The 17,955-nt window shown below is 42.5% G+C and overlaps 2 protein-coding genes across 2 annotated transcripts in view; both read left to right on the forward strand.

Moving 5' to 3' along the window:
* LOC124555871 (Down syndrome cell adhesion molecule-like protein Dscam2) overlaps positions 1–5,923 on the forward strand; it is a 606,714-nt gene extending 600,791 nt beyond the window's left edge. The window contains exon 7 of the mRNA XM_047129934.1: positions 5,788–5,923. Coding sequence (XP_046985890.1) covers positions 5,788–5,923 — 136 coding nt within the window. The remainder of the gene's footprint in view (positions 1–5,787) is intronic.
* A 358-nt stretch (positions 5,924–6,281) lies between these two features.
* The window catches only part of LOC124555873 (Down syndrome cell adhesion molecule-like protein Dscam2), a 195,871-nt gene continuing 184,197 nt past the window's right edge, over positions 6,282–17,955 (forward strand). The window contains exon 1 of the mRNA XM_047129935.1: positions 6,282–6,292. Within this exon, the coding sequence (XP_046985891.1) occupies positions 6,282–6,292 (11 nt within the window). The remainder of the gene's footprint in view (positions 6,293–17,955) is intronic.

Raw genomic sequence — 17,955 nt, forward strand, 5'->3', positions numbered from 1 at the left:
CCATAATACGCGCATTGCGCCATATATTACCTGATCATCATTGATTGTTAGTCGAAATTAGATTCACCCACAACCAAAACAGAATCTCGGCCTGGCACAATATCGTTGCAGCGCGGAAGCGCTGTAACAAGTATGTCCGTAAAAGCCGCCCGCAGAATGCCGGTTTGTAGGTTCTTAGTGCTCGGTTCCTATTTGAGCAAGCAACTTGGGGTAACAGGTTTTTGGTATAGCCCCAACCACGAACCATTTGTATGGACATTCGAACATTTGTCGTACTGTACCTATGTTACAGTACACTCCAGTATTGAGCAAAGTTTGAACGACGAACAGGAACTGGCGCCCAGGCAAATTGTACGAATCGATCAGTACCTTTCACAAAAGATTTTAATTGGGCTCAAATTAATGCTCAGCAAATAGCAACGTTTCTATGTGCAACTTTCGAATTTTACGTGCATAGTCACCTTCGTTCGGATCTTAGGCCTACATGTCAAACAGTCATCCTTAAATAACTACGGATTGGATTGAGGCTTAGGGTTCAAATTTGGTTCACCGATGTATCAGTCCATGGTCTAATACAAGTGTTAACCGTTTGGGAAAATCTTCCTTCGTCTAGATTTTACGTACAAAAAACTCGTTTTTCTAGGAGGGTTTTGAAGCGTGCTACTAAACTTGCACGTATTGGTTCAAGCTTAGCACGAAGGTAGATTAATCAGTCAAAAGGAATTGTTTTATGGAATAAACTTTATCCGTTGTCGAGATACGATGATTTAAAACTGAGCTAAATGTAGCGCGTAAAATTCGTTGTTACGTCAATTGAATGCACGGAAACCGTTTAAAGTCAACCAGATAGATAAAAGATATACTCTTACAATATTATTGAAAACTCAGTTTCAGTAATCTAATCTCTTTAGGATTTTACCAAAAAACACGTTTTCTGTGAGTTTTTTCTTCTATGTTTCAAGCTTGCAGGATGGTTCAAATTTTATATGGAGGTAGATAAATATATGTCATTAACGGTTATCATGTTGTTTTGTGAGCGCTTTATACGTTGCCACGATATAAGCAACATGGATAGAAAGACAGTAAAAGAACGTATGCCGGATCAGTCGTCACCCGAATCAACAAAGTTCTACATCGGTTGCCAAGCTACGGCTGACTAACGTCAAAATTATAGTTGAGTAACAGTTGGGAACCAGAATGAAAAATGCTGCTGTCGTAGCACCAAAAACATATCCTGGACAGAGTTAGGGATACAAAAGAAAAGAAATAGCTTTCCGACGTATCTGACGGTTTCAAAGATTTAAATCAAAACGTGTTGATATACTCGCGTCTTTTTATGAATTAACCCTACTATCCCAGCGCAGTGAATTCTCTTGGACCCCCCCTGTTGATGAATTTATGTGCTTCTACAGAGTGGGATGCACCCACAATAGGAAGTACCTGGTCGTGGTGGTGAATGTATAATAGGAAGCATCCCAGAATAGGGATGCATGCATCCTAAACTTTTATGACGTGTTGTGACATATTACACAACATGACAAATGCCTTGTCAGATGACTTGAGGACATGTGTGACGTTATATGACATGACATCTTGTATCATGTTACTTCATTTGACATGGTGCATTATGTTACAAGACGTGGTTACTAACACCAACAAGTAAAAAAAGCTCGAGTATTTCAAGATGTTTTGAGTTAAATGTGCTGCAATAGGGGCATTTGTCATTCTGGTAAATTATGAGCTTCAGACTAACACGAATAGGTTGCAACGACTGCTGTTAACAATGCTCATACTTACTTCACGTTCAGCAGCAGTGGCCTCCCGAGACTCCATGTCTGCCAGAGTATTGTCAGCCTGCTGTCGCTGCTGGAACAGTCCAGGCTATGGATGTGTCCAGGCCAGGTACTGTACTGCCCGTAGCAGTTCTGGATCTTGCACGTCACCACAATACTTTGTCTCTAGCGGTTTCTTCATATATTAGCACTCGACAAATCCCCTACATGTGGCTGTGCCTGTCCGCTCAGGAGTGTTGCTCAACACATTATCTTATGTTAATGATTTGTACGTACTATCGGTTGTCATAGGCGAACCATTAGTGTGTACTCTGCAATTACTATTGCGTAGGTGGATGACTGGAAAGTTTCCACAGTGAACAAAAATCTTACATTAGCCACTACACCTCCTCAATATTCAATTTACAACTGACAATGTGTTGGAGATTCAATTGACTTAAAGGATACTTCTACTAGTATGTATCTCAGATCGCTGTGCAGCATACGTAGTGTTCCTGTACCAGTATTTCGCTGTTCATGCCATCGACGTCAGGTTAAGGTTGCTCACTGGCGATGCTAGTTTGCCTCGGTGGCTGTGCAGTCAGCGTGGCGGATTGCTAAGCGAAAGGTCTGGGTGCGATTCCCGGCGGGGCCGGAGACTTTCTTCACTTGGGGACTGGGTGTTGTTTGTCCCCACGTTCGTATCGTCATAAGTGACATTACACTATTGAGATGGCTGTATGGGTACGTCCTGAAAACTAATAAACTGAAAAAAAATGATCCTTCTGTTGATTGTCGTAGTCAATGTCCTACGATGTATCACTCCAGCTTGTATCATGACTCTCACTGGCATTAATGCAGTTAACCTGTACGTTGATGATGATATGTGTTTTCGTCGAATCAGTAATTATTCTTCTTCTAATTTACGAAAGTAACTGTAACGAGACGCCAACTCGACCCTGTACTGGATGGTTATAATTAAAGTGAATTTACTCACAGAGGTCCAGTGTGGGCTGTAGTCATAGTATGGAACAAAAACTTGGTAGAAATTCTAATGCGTTAATGCGGAATCGATTGCACTGCAAAAAATTATTTCCAATTTTGATCACCACGTTCAAATCTGGCGCTGCAGAAACAAGAAAGACATATAGAAACGTTTCCACACCTAATAGATAAGGAATAGGATGTGGGCAGAAAAAGTCAAACATGTGAGAAAAGTGTAAGTTTTATTATATTATTAACCGCTGCTTATACAGTTTGTTCAATACGAGCACCAGAGACGTCGACGAGATGCTTTACAGAGCCAGATTTGCAGCTGGTGGACAACATTTGAACTATTTTTTTTTTCAGCGTAAATCGGTTCCGCATTAATGTATTAGAATATCTACCAAGTTTCGTTGCCATACGATAATTACATTCCACACTGGACCTCCGTGAGCAGCTGCACTTTACTTACACGATGTGATCAAAAATATCCGAAAACCTGGCTGAAAATGACCTACAAGTTCGTGGCGCCCTCCATCGGTAATGCTGGATTTCAGTATGGAGTTGGCCCACCCTTACGCTTAATGACAGTTTCCACTCTCGTAGGCATGCGTTCAGTCAGGTGCTGGAAGGTTTCTTGGGGAATGGCAGTCCATTCTTCACAGAGTGCGGCGCTGAGGAGAGGTATCGATGTCGGTCAGTGAGGCCTGGCACGAATTCGGCGTTCCAAAACATCCCAAAGGTGTTTTTTAGGATTCAGGTCAGGACTCTGTGCAGGCCAAGCCATTACAGGGATGCCATCGTCGTGTAACCACTCCGCCACAGGCTTTCATTATGAACAGGTGCTCGATCGTGTTGAAAGATGCGTCGCCATCCCTGAATTGCTCTTAAAACATCAGGCCAATGCTGTGATAATGCCACGCAAAACAACAAGGGGTGTAAGCCCCCTCCATGAAAAGCACGACCACACCGTAACTCCACCACCTCCGAATTTTATTGTTGGCACTACACATGCTGGCAAATGACGTTCACCGAGCATTCACCATAACCATACCCTGCCATCGGATCGCCACACTGTGTACCATGATTCGTCACCCACCACATCTTTTTCCACTCTTCAATCGTCCAATGTTTACGCTCCTTACACCAAGCGGGAAGTCGTTCGGCATTTACCGGCGTGATATGTGGCTCACGAGCAACTGCTTAACCATGAAATTCAAGTTTTCTCACCTCCTGCCTAACTGTCATAATACTTGCAGTGGATCCTGATGCAGTTTGGAATTCCTGTGTGATGGTCTGGATAGATGTCTGTCTATTACACATCACGACCCTCCTTAACTGTCGGAAGTCTCTGTCAGTCAATAGACTAGGTCGGCCTGTACGCTTTTATGCTGCTTCATGTCCATTCACGTTTTCACTTCACTATCACATCAGGAATAGTGAACTTAGGGATGTTTAGGAGTGTGGAAATTTCGCGTACAGACGCATGACACAAGTGACACTCAATCACCTGACCACGCTCAAAGTCCGTGACTTCCGCGGAGGGCCTCATTCTGTTCTCTCGCGATGTCTAATGACTACTGAGGTCGCTGATATGGAGTACCTGGCAGTAGGTGGCAGCACAATGCATCTGATATGAATAACGTGTGTTTTTGGAGGTGTTGAAAGATGTGAGAGAGTTCAAATTCTGAGAAATAAGGAATGACAGTTGCCAAATATAATGTCTTCAGCATTTACATTATACCATACGCAGTTTTTTGGAAGGTATGGTGTATTGATAGGGTGCATGGAGATAAGTGATTTGGACCTAGTATGGTAGGTAGGTTGCTAGTATTACATAGGGATAGCAGTAATGATAGTAGGGGGATTGTTATAGTTCTGCAGTGCAGACAGTGAGTGAACTTTATAGACCTTAATCAGATGGTCGTATAGGGGTAGGGATAGGGCTATGCAGGGTGTTTCAGAATTCTTATTAGACCGTTCTGGCGGTTGCAGAGGAGACTTTGTAGATAAAGCTATGATAAGGAACCCCTGTCCAGAAATGAGTTTTGATGTAAGCATCTTCGAAGGTCAGTTGACTTTCAGGTTTTCCACGTCACGGCATACACACGTTGTAAACAATTAACTCTGACCTGTGTGCTCTGCAGGAGCCCAATGCATGGGCATGGATGTTTGTGATGTCCTTAGGTTAGTTAGGTTTATCTAGTTCTAAGTTCTAGGGGACTAATGACCTCAGCAGTTGAGTCCCATAGTGCTCAGAGCCATTTGAACCATTTTTTGATGACCTCAGAAGTTAAGTCCCATAATGCTCAGAACCATTTGAACCATTTGAACCCAACGCATGGGGAATGTTTTGAGTACTCGTCATCAGGTTCTTTTCCACCTATTCTAGTTGCGAATGTACCAGTTTTTCCCATCTGTTATTGTAGTCAGATGAACGTGGTATGTGATGTAATAATTATAATTGGGATTGACTGTGGCACACTGTTCTCAGTGTATGTGCATACCGTGAAGTGGGAGATTTTAAAGTGATCTCATCTTCCAAACTAATTTTGTATCCAACAGTTACATTTTTGGACATGTGTACTCATTGGAAATATTATCTACTAAGTCCTCTCTTCAAACCCCAGAAGCCTACAATAGGAGCCGTTAATATGTTGTCTTTTATTGCAAGGGACTGGGTTTCGATATCCAGCATTTTTTGGCTGCTCAGATGGAGACAAAGTTGTGAGTTGTAAAATAAATTTAAAAGCTGATTTATGTGGAATCCAGGTGTCGCTACGCGCTTTTTCATTGTAGGACAGATGTGATATCAGTGCTTAATCCTTGAAAGAGACTTTTGTGGGTAGATTCTGTGTGGATTTCACATATATGGAGTGACGCTACTAATTAGTACTGGACGTCTCACCCAGAGTCTAATTAGTTAAACAGATTGATAAAATTGGTTGAGGTTAGTCTTAATGAGATTGCTTATAATTATGCTGATGCTGTTATGCTTTTTGCATACAACCTATGCCTCGCCGTGTTGCAGACTGCTGGTGACGTCACCACAGAGCTCGGTGCCACCGCGCATCACGGACTCGCGCAGCCACGTGCAGGCCCGCTACGGACAGCCCGTGGAGCTGCCGTGTGCCGCCCAGGGCTTCCCGCTGCCCTCCTACACGTAAGTTAACACAGGCGCCAACTCCATGGGGCCTGAGCGGGCACGCGCCCCCTCAAAAATTCGTTTGAGGAGAGTGGAGCCCCCCCCCCCCCTTCAATAATTTAAGAAAATTATTAGTTATATTATCTCTATCTCTCTTCTTAGCGATGACGTGCCCTGGAGACTACGCGGTGTATCAACGATCTGCTTCCACCGCCTTCTATTTCTCGCAGCCTCTCTCCACCCTGCGGAAATTCCTAATGCTGTGATGTCTTTCTCTATGTCATCTTTCCACCTTGTACGAGGTCGGCCCAATGGTCATGTTGCCTGGACAGTTCCTTCAAATGTTTCTTGGTGATTCAGTTGTTTTCCATTCTAGCCACATGTCCAACAGGTACATTTCTGGACATGTGTACCGTTTGGAAAAAATTATCTACTAAGTCCTCTCTATAAACCCCAGAAGCCTATAATAGGAGCCGTTAAATATGTTGTGTTTTATTGCAAGTGACTGGGTATCGGTATCCAGTATTTTTGGGCTGCTCAGATTGAGACAAAGTTGTGAGCTGTAAAAGAAATTTATAAGCTGATGAAAGTGGCATCCAGGTGTCGGTACGCGCATTTTCTTTCTGGGACAGGTGTGATATCAGTGTTAAATCTTTGAAAGATACTTTTGTGGGTAGATTTTGTGAGGATTTCACTTATGATATGCGTTGTAAAATCACAAAATTATTTTGGAATTTTTTATTTTCCTTGTTTGACGATAGTTACCTTCTAAAATACATTCAGTAATGAGTTAAAACAAATATTTATCATAGTAGTAAGCAGGTTAAGAGGAAACGAGTGGTGTGAATCATGATAGTGTTACGGTGCTGCGGGCACACTTAGAATTTGTCCCGGTGGGCAAACCTTGGGGTAAAGTCTGGCGCTGGCGGGCCAGCGCTGCGGCCAAGGCAACATCAAAAGGACTGGAGCAGAGGCGCCTGGAACCCTCCGCCTCACATCGCCTTGACGCTTCGAGACATTACGACACCGTGGCTATATAAAGCCCACCCTGCTATCGCAGTCATTCAGTGTGGATAGTTTCGTTCAGTGCATGCTGCAGACATGTTTAGTGTTCAGACTTTAGTGTCTAGTGGACTATTTTGCATGAGTATATTTTATTTGTTTACTTTATTCTCTTAGCGTATTGTGAATTAAGTTTGCAATGGATAAATTTGTTACCCAAAGGCGCGCTTGGAAGTTGATGATGCTGCAAGTCAACCTCCAACAATTATTGTGTCGTCAATTGTTTCGTCACCTCCAGGCAAGAACCGTTCACAGCCGAAACCTGGACAATCCGGTAAGGGAAGATCATTTCAGAAGTCTTGGTTGATCAAATATACTTGGCTAGAATATGAAGCATCTACCGAAAACGTTTTTTGCAAAAGCCGCCAAGAGACATATGCTAAAAGTCTATTAAAATTTTCTTCAAAAAAAAAAAATGAAAGAAATGCATTTACTTCCATAGAGTTTTCTAACTGGAAAAAGGCTTTGGAAAATTTCCCTCTTCATGAAAATAGGTTTATGCATAAAGAAGGTGTTCTGAAACTAAATTCTATCACTAACCGAAGTGTGGCCTCCCAATTGAATGAACAGTTAGATAGTGATATGAAGAAAGACTGTTTAGCTCTTGAGACAATTTTTACTACCGTTCAATTTCTATGCCAACAAGGACTAGCAATTAGAGGGCACGAAGATGTAAACTCAAGTTTTTTTCAATTGTTGTAACTCCGAAAGAATGACATGCCTGAGTTTAAAGATTGGTTAGAGGGTTCGGGGTAAAAGTGGACGTCTCACGATATTCAAAACGTGATCATTGATCTACTAGGAAAGTCTGTGTTGAGGAAGGTATTGGCTTCAATCAAGAAGACTGAACATTTTTCTATTATGGTTGACGAAACAAGTGATTCTTCGACTCACGAACAAGTGTCATTTTGTATTCGTACTGTCGATGATTCATTAATCATCAAGAAGACTTTATTGGCTTATACGAGATGGCCAGCACTGAATCGCAAACTCTGTTTAGTATTTTAAAAGACGTTTTTAAATGGCTTTGAGCACTATGGGACTCAACTGCTGAGGTCATTAGTCCCCTAGAACTTAGAAATAGTTAAACCGAACTAACCTAAGGACATCACAAACATCCATGCCCGAGGCAGGATTCGAACCTGCGACGGTAGCGGTCTTGCGGTTCCAGACTGCAGCGCCTTTAACCGCACGGCCACTTCGGCCGGCAAAAGACGTTTTTGCTCGTCTTCATTTGTCCATGGATAACTTAAGAGGAGAGTGATATGATGGTGCCTCGAATATGAGAGGGAAGTTCAAAGGACTAAAAAAGTTAGTTTTGGATATACAACCAAAAGCACGTTATGTGCACTGCACTGCTCACAGTTTAGACTTGGCAGTTGTAGACAGTCTCCTCCATCTTACGTCTATGAGGGATACTATGGCTTTGGCCAAGGACTTAATAAACACCATAAGGTAGTCCAAAAAAAGATGGGGCTTTCCAGAAGTATACGCTGTGAGAGCGCCAACGACCAAGCTGGTCTACGACCCCTTTGCCCGACTCGATGGACTACGCGAGCTTCTAGTATCTTGAGAATATTGAAAAACTTTGTAGAACTTCTAGAGTTTTTTTGAAACATTTTCTTCAGAGGACAAAACAGAGGCAGATTACAGATGTCCAGGCTACCTTGAGTCAATGTTAAAATTCAAGACATTTCTTTTTACGTTTTTATTGCCATGCAATGAACCCAGTAGAGGATGTTAATGAAAAAATTCAATGCCCTCATTTAAGTGTTGCTAAACTGGGAAAATATATGAGCGCTTGATTTGTATATTGAATGGAAGGCGTGATAGTTTTGAACACTTTTGGGAATATCCTTCACAATCTGATGATCCTTCACATCCTCGGAATCTAAGTATACCAAAGAAGTATGAAAAAATGAAGCCACCTCACGGCACACTTTCAAAACCCCAAATGAATACTACAAAGCTATTTACTTTGAAGTTTGTGAAACGGTGCAATCTTGCATTACTGAGCGGTTTGCTTCAACTGGACACACACAGGTCATTGCAGTTGAACAAGAGTGCTTGCTTTTAGTAAACAGAGGTGAAACAAATTTGGAAAAATCAACTGAGTTTTTCAAAAATGACGTAGACAATGAGAGAGTGCGCTTGAACTTGAATATCTTAGCCGATATCGCTAGTAAAAAATAACTGGTCTTAAAAAACATGCGTGATGTAAGAAAGTACATTACGCAAGAGCTTTCTGTTGGAGAAAGGTTATGTGAAGTGGTGAAGTGAATTAAACTTCTCCAAGTAGTTCCAATCACGACAGCAACAGCAGAACGGTCATTTAGCGCCCTTAGACGTCTGAAGTCATATCTCCGATCAACAATGGGACAGAAACAGTTGAACAACTTGTCTGATCTTCATATCCACAGAGATTTTTTGGATAAGTTGGACATCCGACCAGTCATCAACGGCGTCATATTCAGTAATTCAGTCAGACGGCCGAAATTTGCACATTTCTAAAGACACTCTAGCCTTAAAAATGGCATTTAGAGCAATATTAAAAATCTTTATAAAATAGAGAATTAAATCACACATAATGTTAAATTTTCAGTTTCGAAATATTAGTACTAGTTTGGTACTGTATTACTATATTACTATAGTACCGTATTAGTTATTTTCAAATACTTAAATATTTTAGGGAGTAGGCCTAAGACCCATTAAAACCGGCTATTTACATACTTCTTGATTGAAAGTATTAGGCATACGGCATTAACTTTATTAACTCTGTTAAAGCATTAACTTTGAGATATTGTTTTCTTTAATAAACCCTGAGTGTTATTCAAAGTAAGCTTACATCAGTTATTTGACTTATTAATCAAAGTGCTATTACCGTGCGACAGCAATATTTTATGTTTTATTCTTTTAATGATAGTTTAGGATTTATTGAAATATAATTTCAGTATTTTCAGAGCCATATATTCACTGCTCTGTAATAGTCTATAAGCATGATTATTACTGTAAATTAAATTAGCTTTTTACGAAAATACCGTGCGTGTAATGTTTTGTTTCTTTTTTCAAAACCAGAAAATGTCAGCCTTGGCGAGTTTCCCGGAGTGTCGAGTTATTGAGAGTCCAGTTTTCGGGGTTCTAATGTTGATCATATGACTCTAAAATGCTTAGAAAACTTTAAAACTCACTGTTTTTCATCTAAAATTTAGGAAATTTCCCGCGGCAAGACCCCCAGTATTGGCCTCCCCAATATTTTTTATAAGTCGGCGCCCCTGCGTAAGTACCACGTGTGCCACTTCTCCTACCATTAAGAAAGTGGAAGTCAAGAGACGCGATAACATATGCGATCTGCAGTACTATTAATGGTAGGACAAGCTATCAAATCTACTTTGCTCAACACAATGCAAAACATATTGATAGCTCTGACACCAGTCCATATATTGGTGGTCCAGGTGCTACAATTAACCCGTCTGAAGACCACCTAAGAATATCTGTAGTTAATGGCAGAGTCCTCACCTACCGAACACAACCATCCAAAGAACCAGCTACAGGAATGCCGATGACCAGAGGAGGGTAATTGCGAACTACGGTAGGATCAAACGACCTAAGAATACACAGCGAAATACAAAAGTATGTTACTTTCACCACTACAAGAGAATGCCGCTCTGATAGGACTTCGCCCCAGTGATCATCACAGTGGGTTCAGCGCCTCACCCAGTATGGGCCAATACACCAGGAACGTTTACTGCTTGTTATAGTCTCGCATACTGATGTGCGATCCGTGCCTACCACGTCGGTCGTGGGCTGTAGATTAGTCCCAGAAATTGTGCAGTCGAGGTACTAACATCGTCACATCAAACAGCCTCCTAAATTCTTCTGCACATCAATATGATGTACACATTTTCAAATAAACACCACTACTATCCATTTCTAGGTGACATTGCACCCAGTTTTTTTTTTCAGCCAAATAATATGGCGCCTTGAGTGCAGTATGGCAGTTATCCTGGAGAGACGTAGACATCGAGCGTATGTACTGGGTGCTAAGGGTACAAGTGCAGATATAGTTATTGGTGACTGAGGAAAGTGTACCGGACAATATTACGTCAGTATTCACTTCATTTGTACGCTAATAATTAATAACACTTCCACATTTCTGATATGTAAAATGGATGTAATTCTTAGATGCAGTGCTACCACATGTGGTATCCTGATGTCCACCAACAGCAGCTACTGTAGCCTTACCTTATCTGGTGGCTAAAAATAACACCATGTTAATAGCTTATGCCACACTGTTTTATCTGTTTCCACCCTTACATCGTGGCACGTTACGCTGATTATCAAACTCAGTTCACGTCTGGCACTGTTCTCCTAACCTCAGTTCTACAAGGCGGTGGCACCCTATGTGCCGTGTACTTACGTAGAACATACATAGAGGAAATAATCTAGCTAGAAATGACGGTTCAAGGCGTGTAGTTAAAATGAGTATATCGACCTTCAGCAAAATGAAACCACAAGATTACAGTGTCACAGAGAGACCTGCGTTCATATTCAGTTTCATGTCATTGGACGCACAGTCCAATCTCATATACGAAATCAACCTTCTCTTGCTCATGTAACTTAGGACAGAAGAACTGAACTTAATTATGAAATGAAATTTGCTGCGGTAACAAGCTTCTCGGTATCTGATAATTTACAGCGACTCTTACACTACAACACTTCATATAAATACGCATTCGTGAAAACCAGCGTGCGGAAGGATACATAGTCGCACATCATTCGGAACAATAAATTATACTGAAACTGCCTTACCGGTAATTTGATGCATCGTGCAGTTGTTCAACATCACGGTTCTACATTAGTGAGATAAACTTCCCCACAGCAGTCGGTTCCTTCAAATACGACTCCAGTACAAAGCAAGTCTCATCACTCCAAGACACAGAAGAGGACTCTTCACTGAAAGTACTGTCACTATAGCGGCTGACCTCATTTCAAATTAGAAACAAACGGCATACTATTGGCTGAGAGAGCCAACCGCTCCCAAAAGACCAAGTTTCCCATGTAGTGGACATGCAAAGAGATTACAAACGTACCAGAATCGATAAGTAATGAAGCTGGCTGGACCAAAATATGGAAACTCTGCGAGAAATTCATGTGTGTACATAAACGCAGATGCTAGCGAAGCGTGCATGTTCTGCCATTGTATTGGACCACGAATGTTGCCTGTGCAATGTAATCAATATGTTGGAAGTGTCAGTCGTGATCAGAACAATATTCTGTGTAGCTGTAAGTACATTATATCGGAGTTGTGTGAAATCCAATGTGGCAAAAAGTTTTAGGGAGATGGCAGCATTGGTGCAATTTTGATATCAAATTGATATCCAAATAATTAAATTCATCAATTACTGAATTGTCATGTGTTTTCGTCAGCCTGGACGTGGGTTCAACCCCCTCTCTCCTCTCCACCCCTCCCCACCCTATCTACACTACTGGTGGGAATTTTGAATTTTGGCAGGAATTTCGAATTTTGGCGAGAATTTCGAATTTTGGCGGGAATTTCGAACTTTGGTGGAAATTTCTTTGTCCCAGGGCTGTTCTGACGTCACACCCCACCCCCACCCGGGAATTGGTCGGAAAATAATAATGGCGGTGCCCTTTTCGGGACTCGAACCCGGTCCTCCCGGAAGGAAAGCCCAAGTGCACACCCCTAATACAATTATAGCTCCAGAGGCTTTTGAAATTTGCAGTAGCCAATAGAAACGCAGCCTCTGATCACATTGGTGATAGAAGGTGGGCCTGCAACTATGCAGCCTAAATCGCGGTCAGGCAGTCAATCAGCATGAAGCGCCAGTAAAGATCGTCCAGCACCACCCAGCCGCAGCAACAACCGAATAGGAAGAAGCCAGGGAAGATTAAGTACCCCTGCTTAATGTCTGTGTTTACTGCCGTATGAGGAAGAGGAGTCTTTCTGCTTCTATCATCGTATGTAACCGTTTTTCTTCGTTGCTGATCGGTGGATGTGACGTCCTATACCCTCTCGAGGTCTGCAACAACGTCGTGTCCCAGCCCGTCGGGATCCGCAGTAGCGGCAAATGGTTCAAATGGCTCTAAGCACTATGGGACTTAACATCGGAGGTCATCAATTTTGGTTCAATTGGCTCTGAGCACTATGGGACTCAACTGCTGAGGTCATCAGTCCCCTAGAACTTAGAACTAGTTAAACCTAACTAACCTAAGGACATCACAAACATCCATGCCCGAGGCAGGATTCGAACCTGCGACCGTAGCGGTCTTGCGGTTCCAGACTGCAGCGCCTTGGAGGTCATCAGGCCCCTAGACGTATAACTACTTAAACCTAACTAACCTAAGGTGGTGGTGGTGGTTAGTGTTTAACGTCCCGTCGACAACGAGGTCATTAGAGACGGAGCGCAAGCTCGGGTCAGGGAAGGATTGGGAAGGAAATCGGCCGTGCCCTTTCAAAGGAACCATCTCGGCATTCGCCTGAAACGATTTAGGGAAATCACGGAAAACCTAAATCAGGATGGCCGGAGACGGGATTGAACCGTCGTCCTCCCGAATGCGAGTCCAGTGTGCTAACCACTGCGCCACCTCGCTCGGTAACTAACCTAAGGACATCACACACATCCATACCCGAGGCAGGATTAGAACCTGCGACCGCAGCAGCAGCGCGGTTCCGAACTGAAGCGCCTAGAACCGCTCGTCCACAGCGGCCGGCTCCAGCAGCGGCAGCATCCTGGGATCCTGCTGCGCACCTGATCAGATTGATGGAGCGGGACAATCAGCTGTTATTGTCGGTTGGAGACCCCCCCAGACAGCCCGTGACTCGCTGAAGTGTACTGGGGCTAATCAGCATGATGCAGGTCAGTAATGGACTCTGTTATACGCGCCATCGCAGAATATTCCAGTGATATTGCCTGGACAAAGTGAGGATGTAGTGGATGAGAAGCCACCAATTAAGCCCTATACACCACTTCAGTGTATAGCTTTACCGCTAGTGATTCGAAGCCCTTACGTACTGGTATAAATGCAACGACGGACAGAGATGCCGTGTTGTGATAGAGATCGAGAACGCATCTAAAAGTGGTAAAGTGCTGTTTACGAAGGTGGAATGGGATGAACTCTATCGTGCAAAGGCCGACATCAAGCAGCAGTTCACCATCGAGTGTCATCTGGACATTTACTGTGCTGCTCAAACTCTATCAATTACAACAATCTACAATGACTCTGCACGCCATGGGAAGTCAGGCGACACATCTATTTATCTACAGCAATCCACTGTTAAAAACTGTTTTGGACTACAGATCGTACTATGTGTTGTGTCAGTAAGACTGAACAAATGGTTGCCTTGTGTTAAAGCTGTGTATAGAGACATTGCAGAGTATCTAAGTACGACTAGTGTGCCTGTAGATGACTTTGAACAGTGGGTCATCATGGTGCCAGAGAAAACTAATGTACTCCCAATAAGTTTGAGAGAAATACATGCTGAATTCTGTGCTTACAAGACAGCTTTATTCTCTATATCTGTACTGGTAAATAAGGAGATAATTTGTTGATGTAGTGCATCTTTTGTATGATTACTGAATAAAAATGTATATAACTATGTGTGTGTTTTTTATGTCTTACCTCTCATTATATTGCAAGTAATAAAGCTATATTCACCAGTATTTTCACTGCAAACATGCAACAGCAGAAAATTATGTTATTTAAACTAAATTCCCCATAAAGCCCGTTGCACGCCAGTACCTTACATAGTTGGTATCATGGAAGGGCATAGTGTTCATTATTTTCTATAAAAACCCATTGCACGCCAGTACCTGACGTAGCAAGTATCATGGCAGGGTGAGTGAAGCATCAACACTTCGTTGTAAGTGACTAGAGCTGTGAGGGTGTGCAAGAAGACTGGAAGAAGAAGAATGGCGTACTCCTTCCCGACAGTATACGTGCAATGGCTGTAGGTCCATCCAAATGCGTCAAGACAAACGTTCTCATGTCACTGCTAACACATCCAGATGGAGTCTGCTTTGAGTATGTAGTGCGTTTTGAAAAACACTGTTTCAGCCTAAATACCAGGTATTACAGGAGATACTGCAGGGTGTAGATGGTGTGACATACACGACATTCAGTGAGGGCAGTGATATCCCTCCACCGGAAAAAGGAAAGCCAAACACGTTGTTCATATTTGATGATTTTCATGTGGAAAACCATGATCAAATTCAGCGATGTTTCTGTTTTGGTCGCCATATGGCTGTTGATATATTTTATCTAAGTCAGAATTATTCCAGAATCCCAAAACAGCTGGTGATGGATAATGCAAACCTAATTATAGCATTGAAACAGAATGATCTGAAATTAAAACACATTTAACCGGCTCATGTAGGAACTGATATGTGCATTCAACCATTTTGTAAAGATATATGCAGATTGCTGGAATCTCTCACACTATGGGTTTCTCATTATTGATAAAACAAGAAAATTGATTGATGGCAGGTATAGACGGAACTTCCAGGAGTTCCTATACATATAGACATGCAAAGAGGTGAGTGCATCAGTATTTGCATCACCATGGATAAATTCACACGCGTGCCGGTACCTCTGTTTCATAGGATGGGTATACATAGACGAAACATTCGCTTGTACACGGACGTGAAAATTCAAACACTCGAACGTAAAGTAGAAGGTATACGCATGGAACTACAGACGAATTGTCATACCCTTCTGAGACTGAACAGTACACTGAATGATTGGGTTAATGCAATCGAGAAGATAGTGAATGACTTAACTGGAAGGGAAACAGCAGTTATTGAGAAGAGAACGTTGTACGAACAGGTTAAAGCAATTGAAAAGAAAATAGCCGACTTAACTGAAGAGAAAGTAGGTGTTACCGAGAAGATCGAGCAGTATTAGAAGAAGAAGAGCGGGTATATAAAACCTCACACTGCACAGAAGTCCGCTTAATGTACAACGAGAGGTCGAATAAACATAACGTCATCAAGGCGCGGAAGGATATTCAGCAGAAGTTTCAGTTGCTGAGGTTAGGGCATTTGAAGCGGGAGCAGACACTGCGAGAAATCTTTACACCAGTTACTGAATCTCTCGATGAACTCTCAGCGAAATTGCGCAACGACGACGATGACGCTATTGTCGACTTCATTAATCGTCGCAGCGACGCTAGGATTGACAAAAAATTCGGTGTCAGTGGTGAAAAACCATAAATGCTGGGCACATAGCCTATAGCTTTAAATGAAAAAGCAAAACAGATGGGCGATAAACAGTTTCAAAGAACACTCAGTCTACTGAACCTTATTTTCCTAAGACTCACAAAAACTATAAATAATTCGCCCAAAGATCTGTAAATGCATCGTGAAATATTGCTCTTGACTGATCTGCGTAAGAACGCAAAAAGCCGAAGCAGTGTGAAATAGAAATCCATTATAAAACCTATAAATGATAGTGAAAAAAATAGCATTGGTGATGGTACTGACATTCAGCATAAAAGAGTTAGCAGTCGACTTCCGCAGTATATACATCACGACGCCCCCAGTGAGCTAATAGACCAGCTACGACTGCTCTTTGAATCAGTTGCCGCTGGTAATACAACTCATTCGAATGAAGTTGTTGCAATGATTTCTGAGATTAGAGAGAGAGGTATCATCAAATATGTGTGGAGATTGTGGTTCGACAACTGCACAGACCAGCACACAAAACACATCCTCATAGATATGTCATGATTAAAGGTTTGGATCACCTGTAGCAGGCGGATCTTGTCGACATGAAGGAATATTCACGTGTGAATAACGTATTCAAATATCTTTTAATGCTCATTGATACTTATTCTAAATATGCCTAAGCGTTATCCATGAAAGAGAAAACAGGGAAGGATATTGCGCATGTGTTTGAGGGATTGATGCAGACGGGACGAATCGAATCCCAGACAACCTTCAAATAGATCACAGCGGCGAGTTTTACAGTACATAGTTCAAGACCGTGATGGAGTGGTACGGAATACATCACAACTCTACGTTCGCCCACCTGAAGGCGAGTATCCTGTGACGTGGCATCGACTCGACTAATGTCCGAAGTAGTGCTAGAGGGGATTGACTCCATGAATCCTGTAAGGCTGTCCTAAGATCCATAAGAGGACGAGGATATGGAGATTTCTTCTAAACAGCACATTACAAGGCATCCCAGATACGTTCAATAATGTTCATATCTTGGAGGGGGGGGGGGGGGGGGGAGGGGGTCTGGCGGGTAGTGGAAGTGTTTAAACTCAGAAGACTGTTCTTGGAGCCACTTTGTAGTAATTCTGGATATGTGGGGTGTAGCATTGCCGTGATGGAATTGCCCAAGTCCGTCGCCATGCAACCTGTACATGAACGGATGCAAGTGATCAGACAGGATGCTTAGGTACGTATCACTGCCAGAGTCATACCTAGACATATCAGGGATCCCATATCACTCCAACTGCACAAACCACATACCATTACAGAGCTTCCATCAGCTTGAAAAGTCCACTGCTGACATGCAGGGACAAGGTATTCATGTGTATAGGGACAAAGAGTATTCTAGTCTACTCTGCATGTTGCTAGATGGATCCAAGATGGCGGCGATGACTTCATCCAAGATGGCATCGTGTAGACATGGAGACAGCGCACGACGTCATCCAAGCTCGCGGCCATGAAGTCATTCAAGAAGGATGATTTTGACAGGAAAGTGCCACACCCCCTCCCACAAAAAAGTGGCGGGAAGTTGAAATTCCAACAGGATAATGCACCACACTTGTGTTATCTCTACTAAGCAAACAAAATGGCGGGAAGATATCTCACTTGGGCTACATCCACTAACCTAAGTCACCCAACCACCACTTCCTTCTATGAACTGGTGCCAGGTTTGAATTCCAACAGGATAATGCATCATGAGACAGTTATCTCCATTAAGAAACGAAAATGGCGTGAAGATATCTCACTTGGTCCACCT

This window comes from Schistocerca americana, chromosome X, assembly GCF_021461395.2.
Source record: "Schistocerca americana isolate TAMUIC-IGC-003095 chromosome X, iqSchAmer2.1, whole genome shotgun sequence".
In the NCBI taxonomy this organism is placed as follows: Eukaryota; Metazoa; Arthropoda; class Insecta; order Orthoptera; family Acrididae; genus Schistocerca; species Schistocerca americana.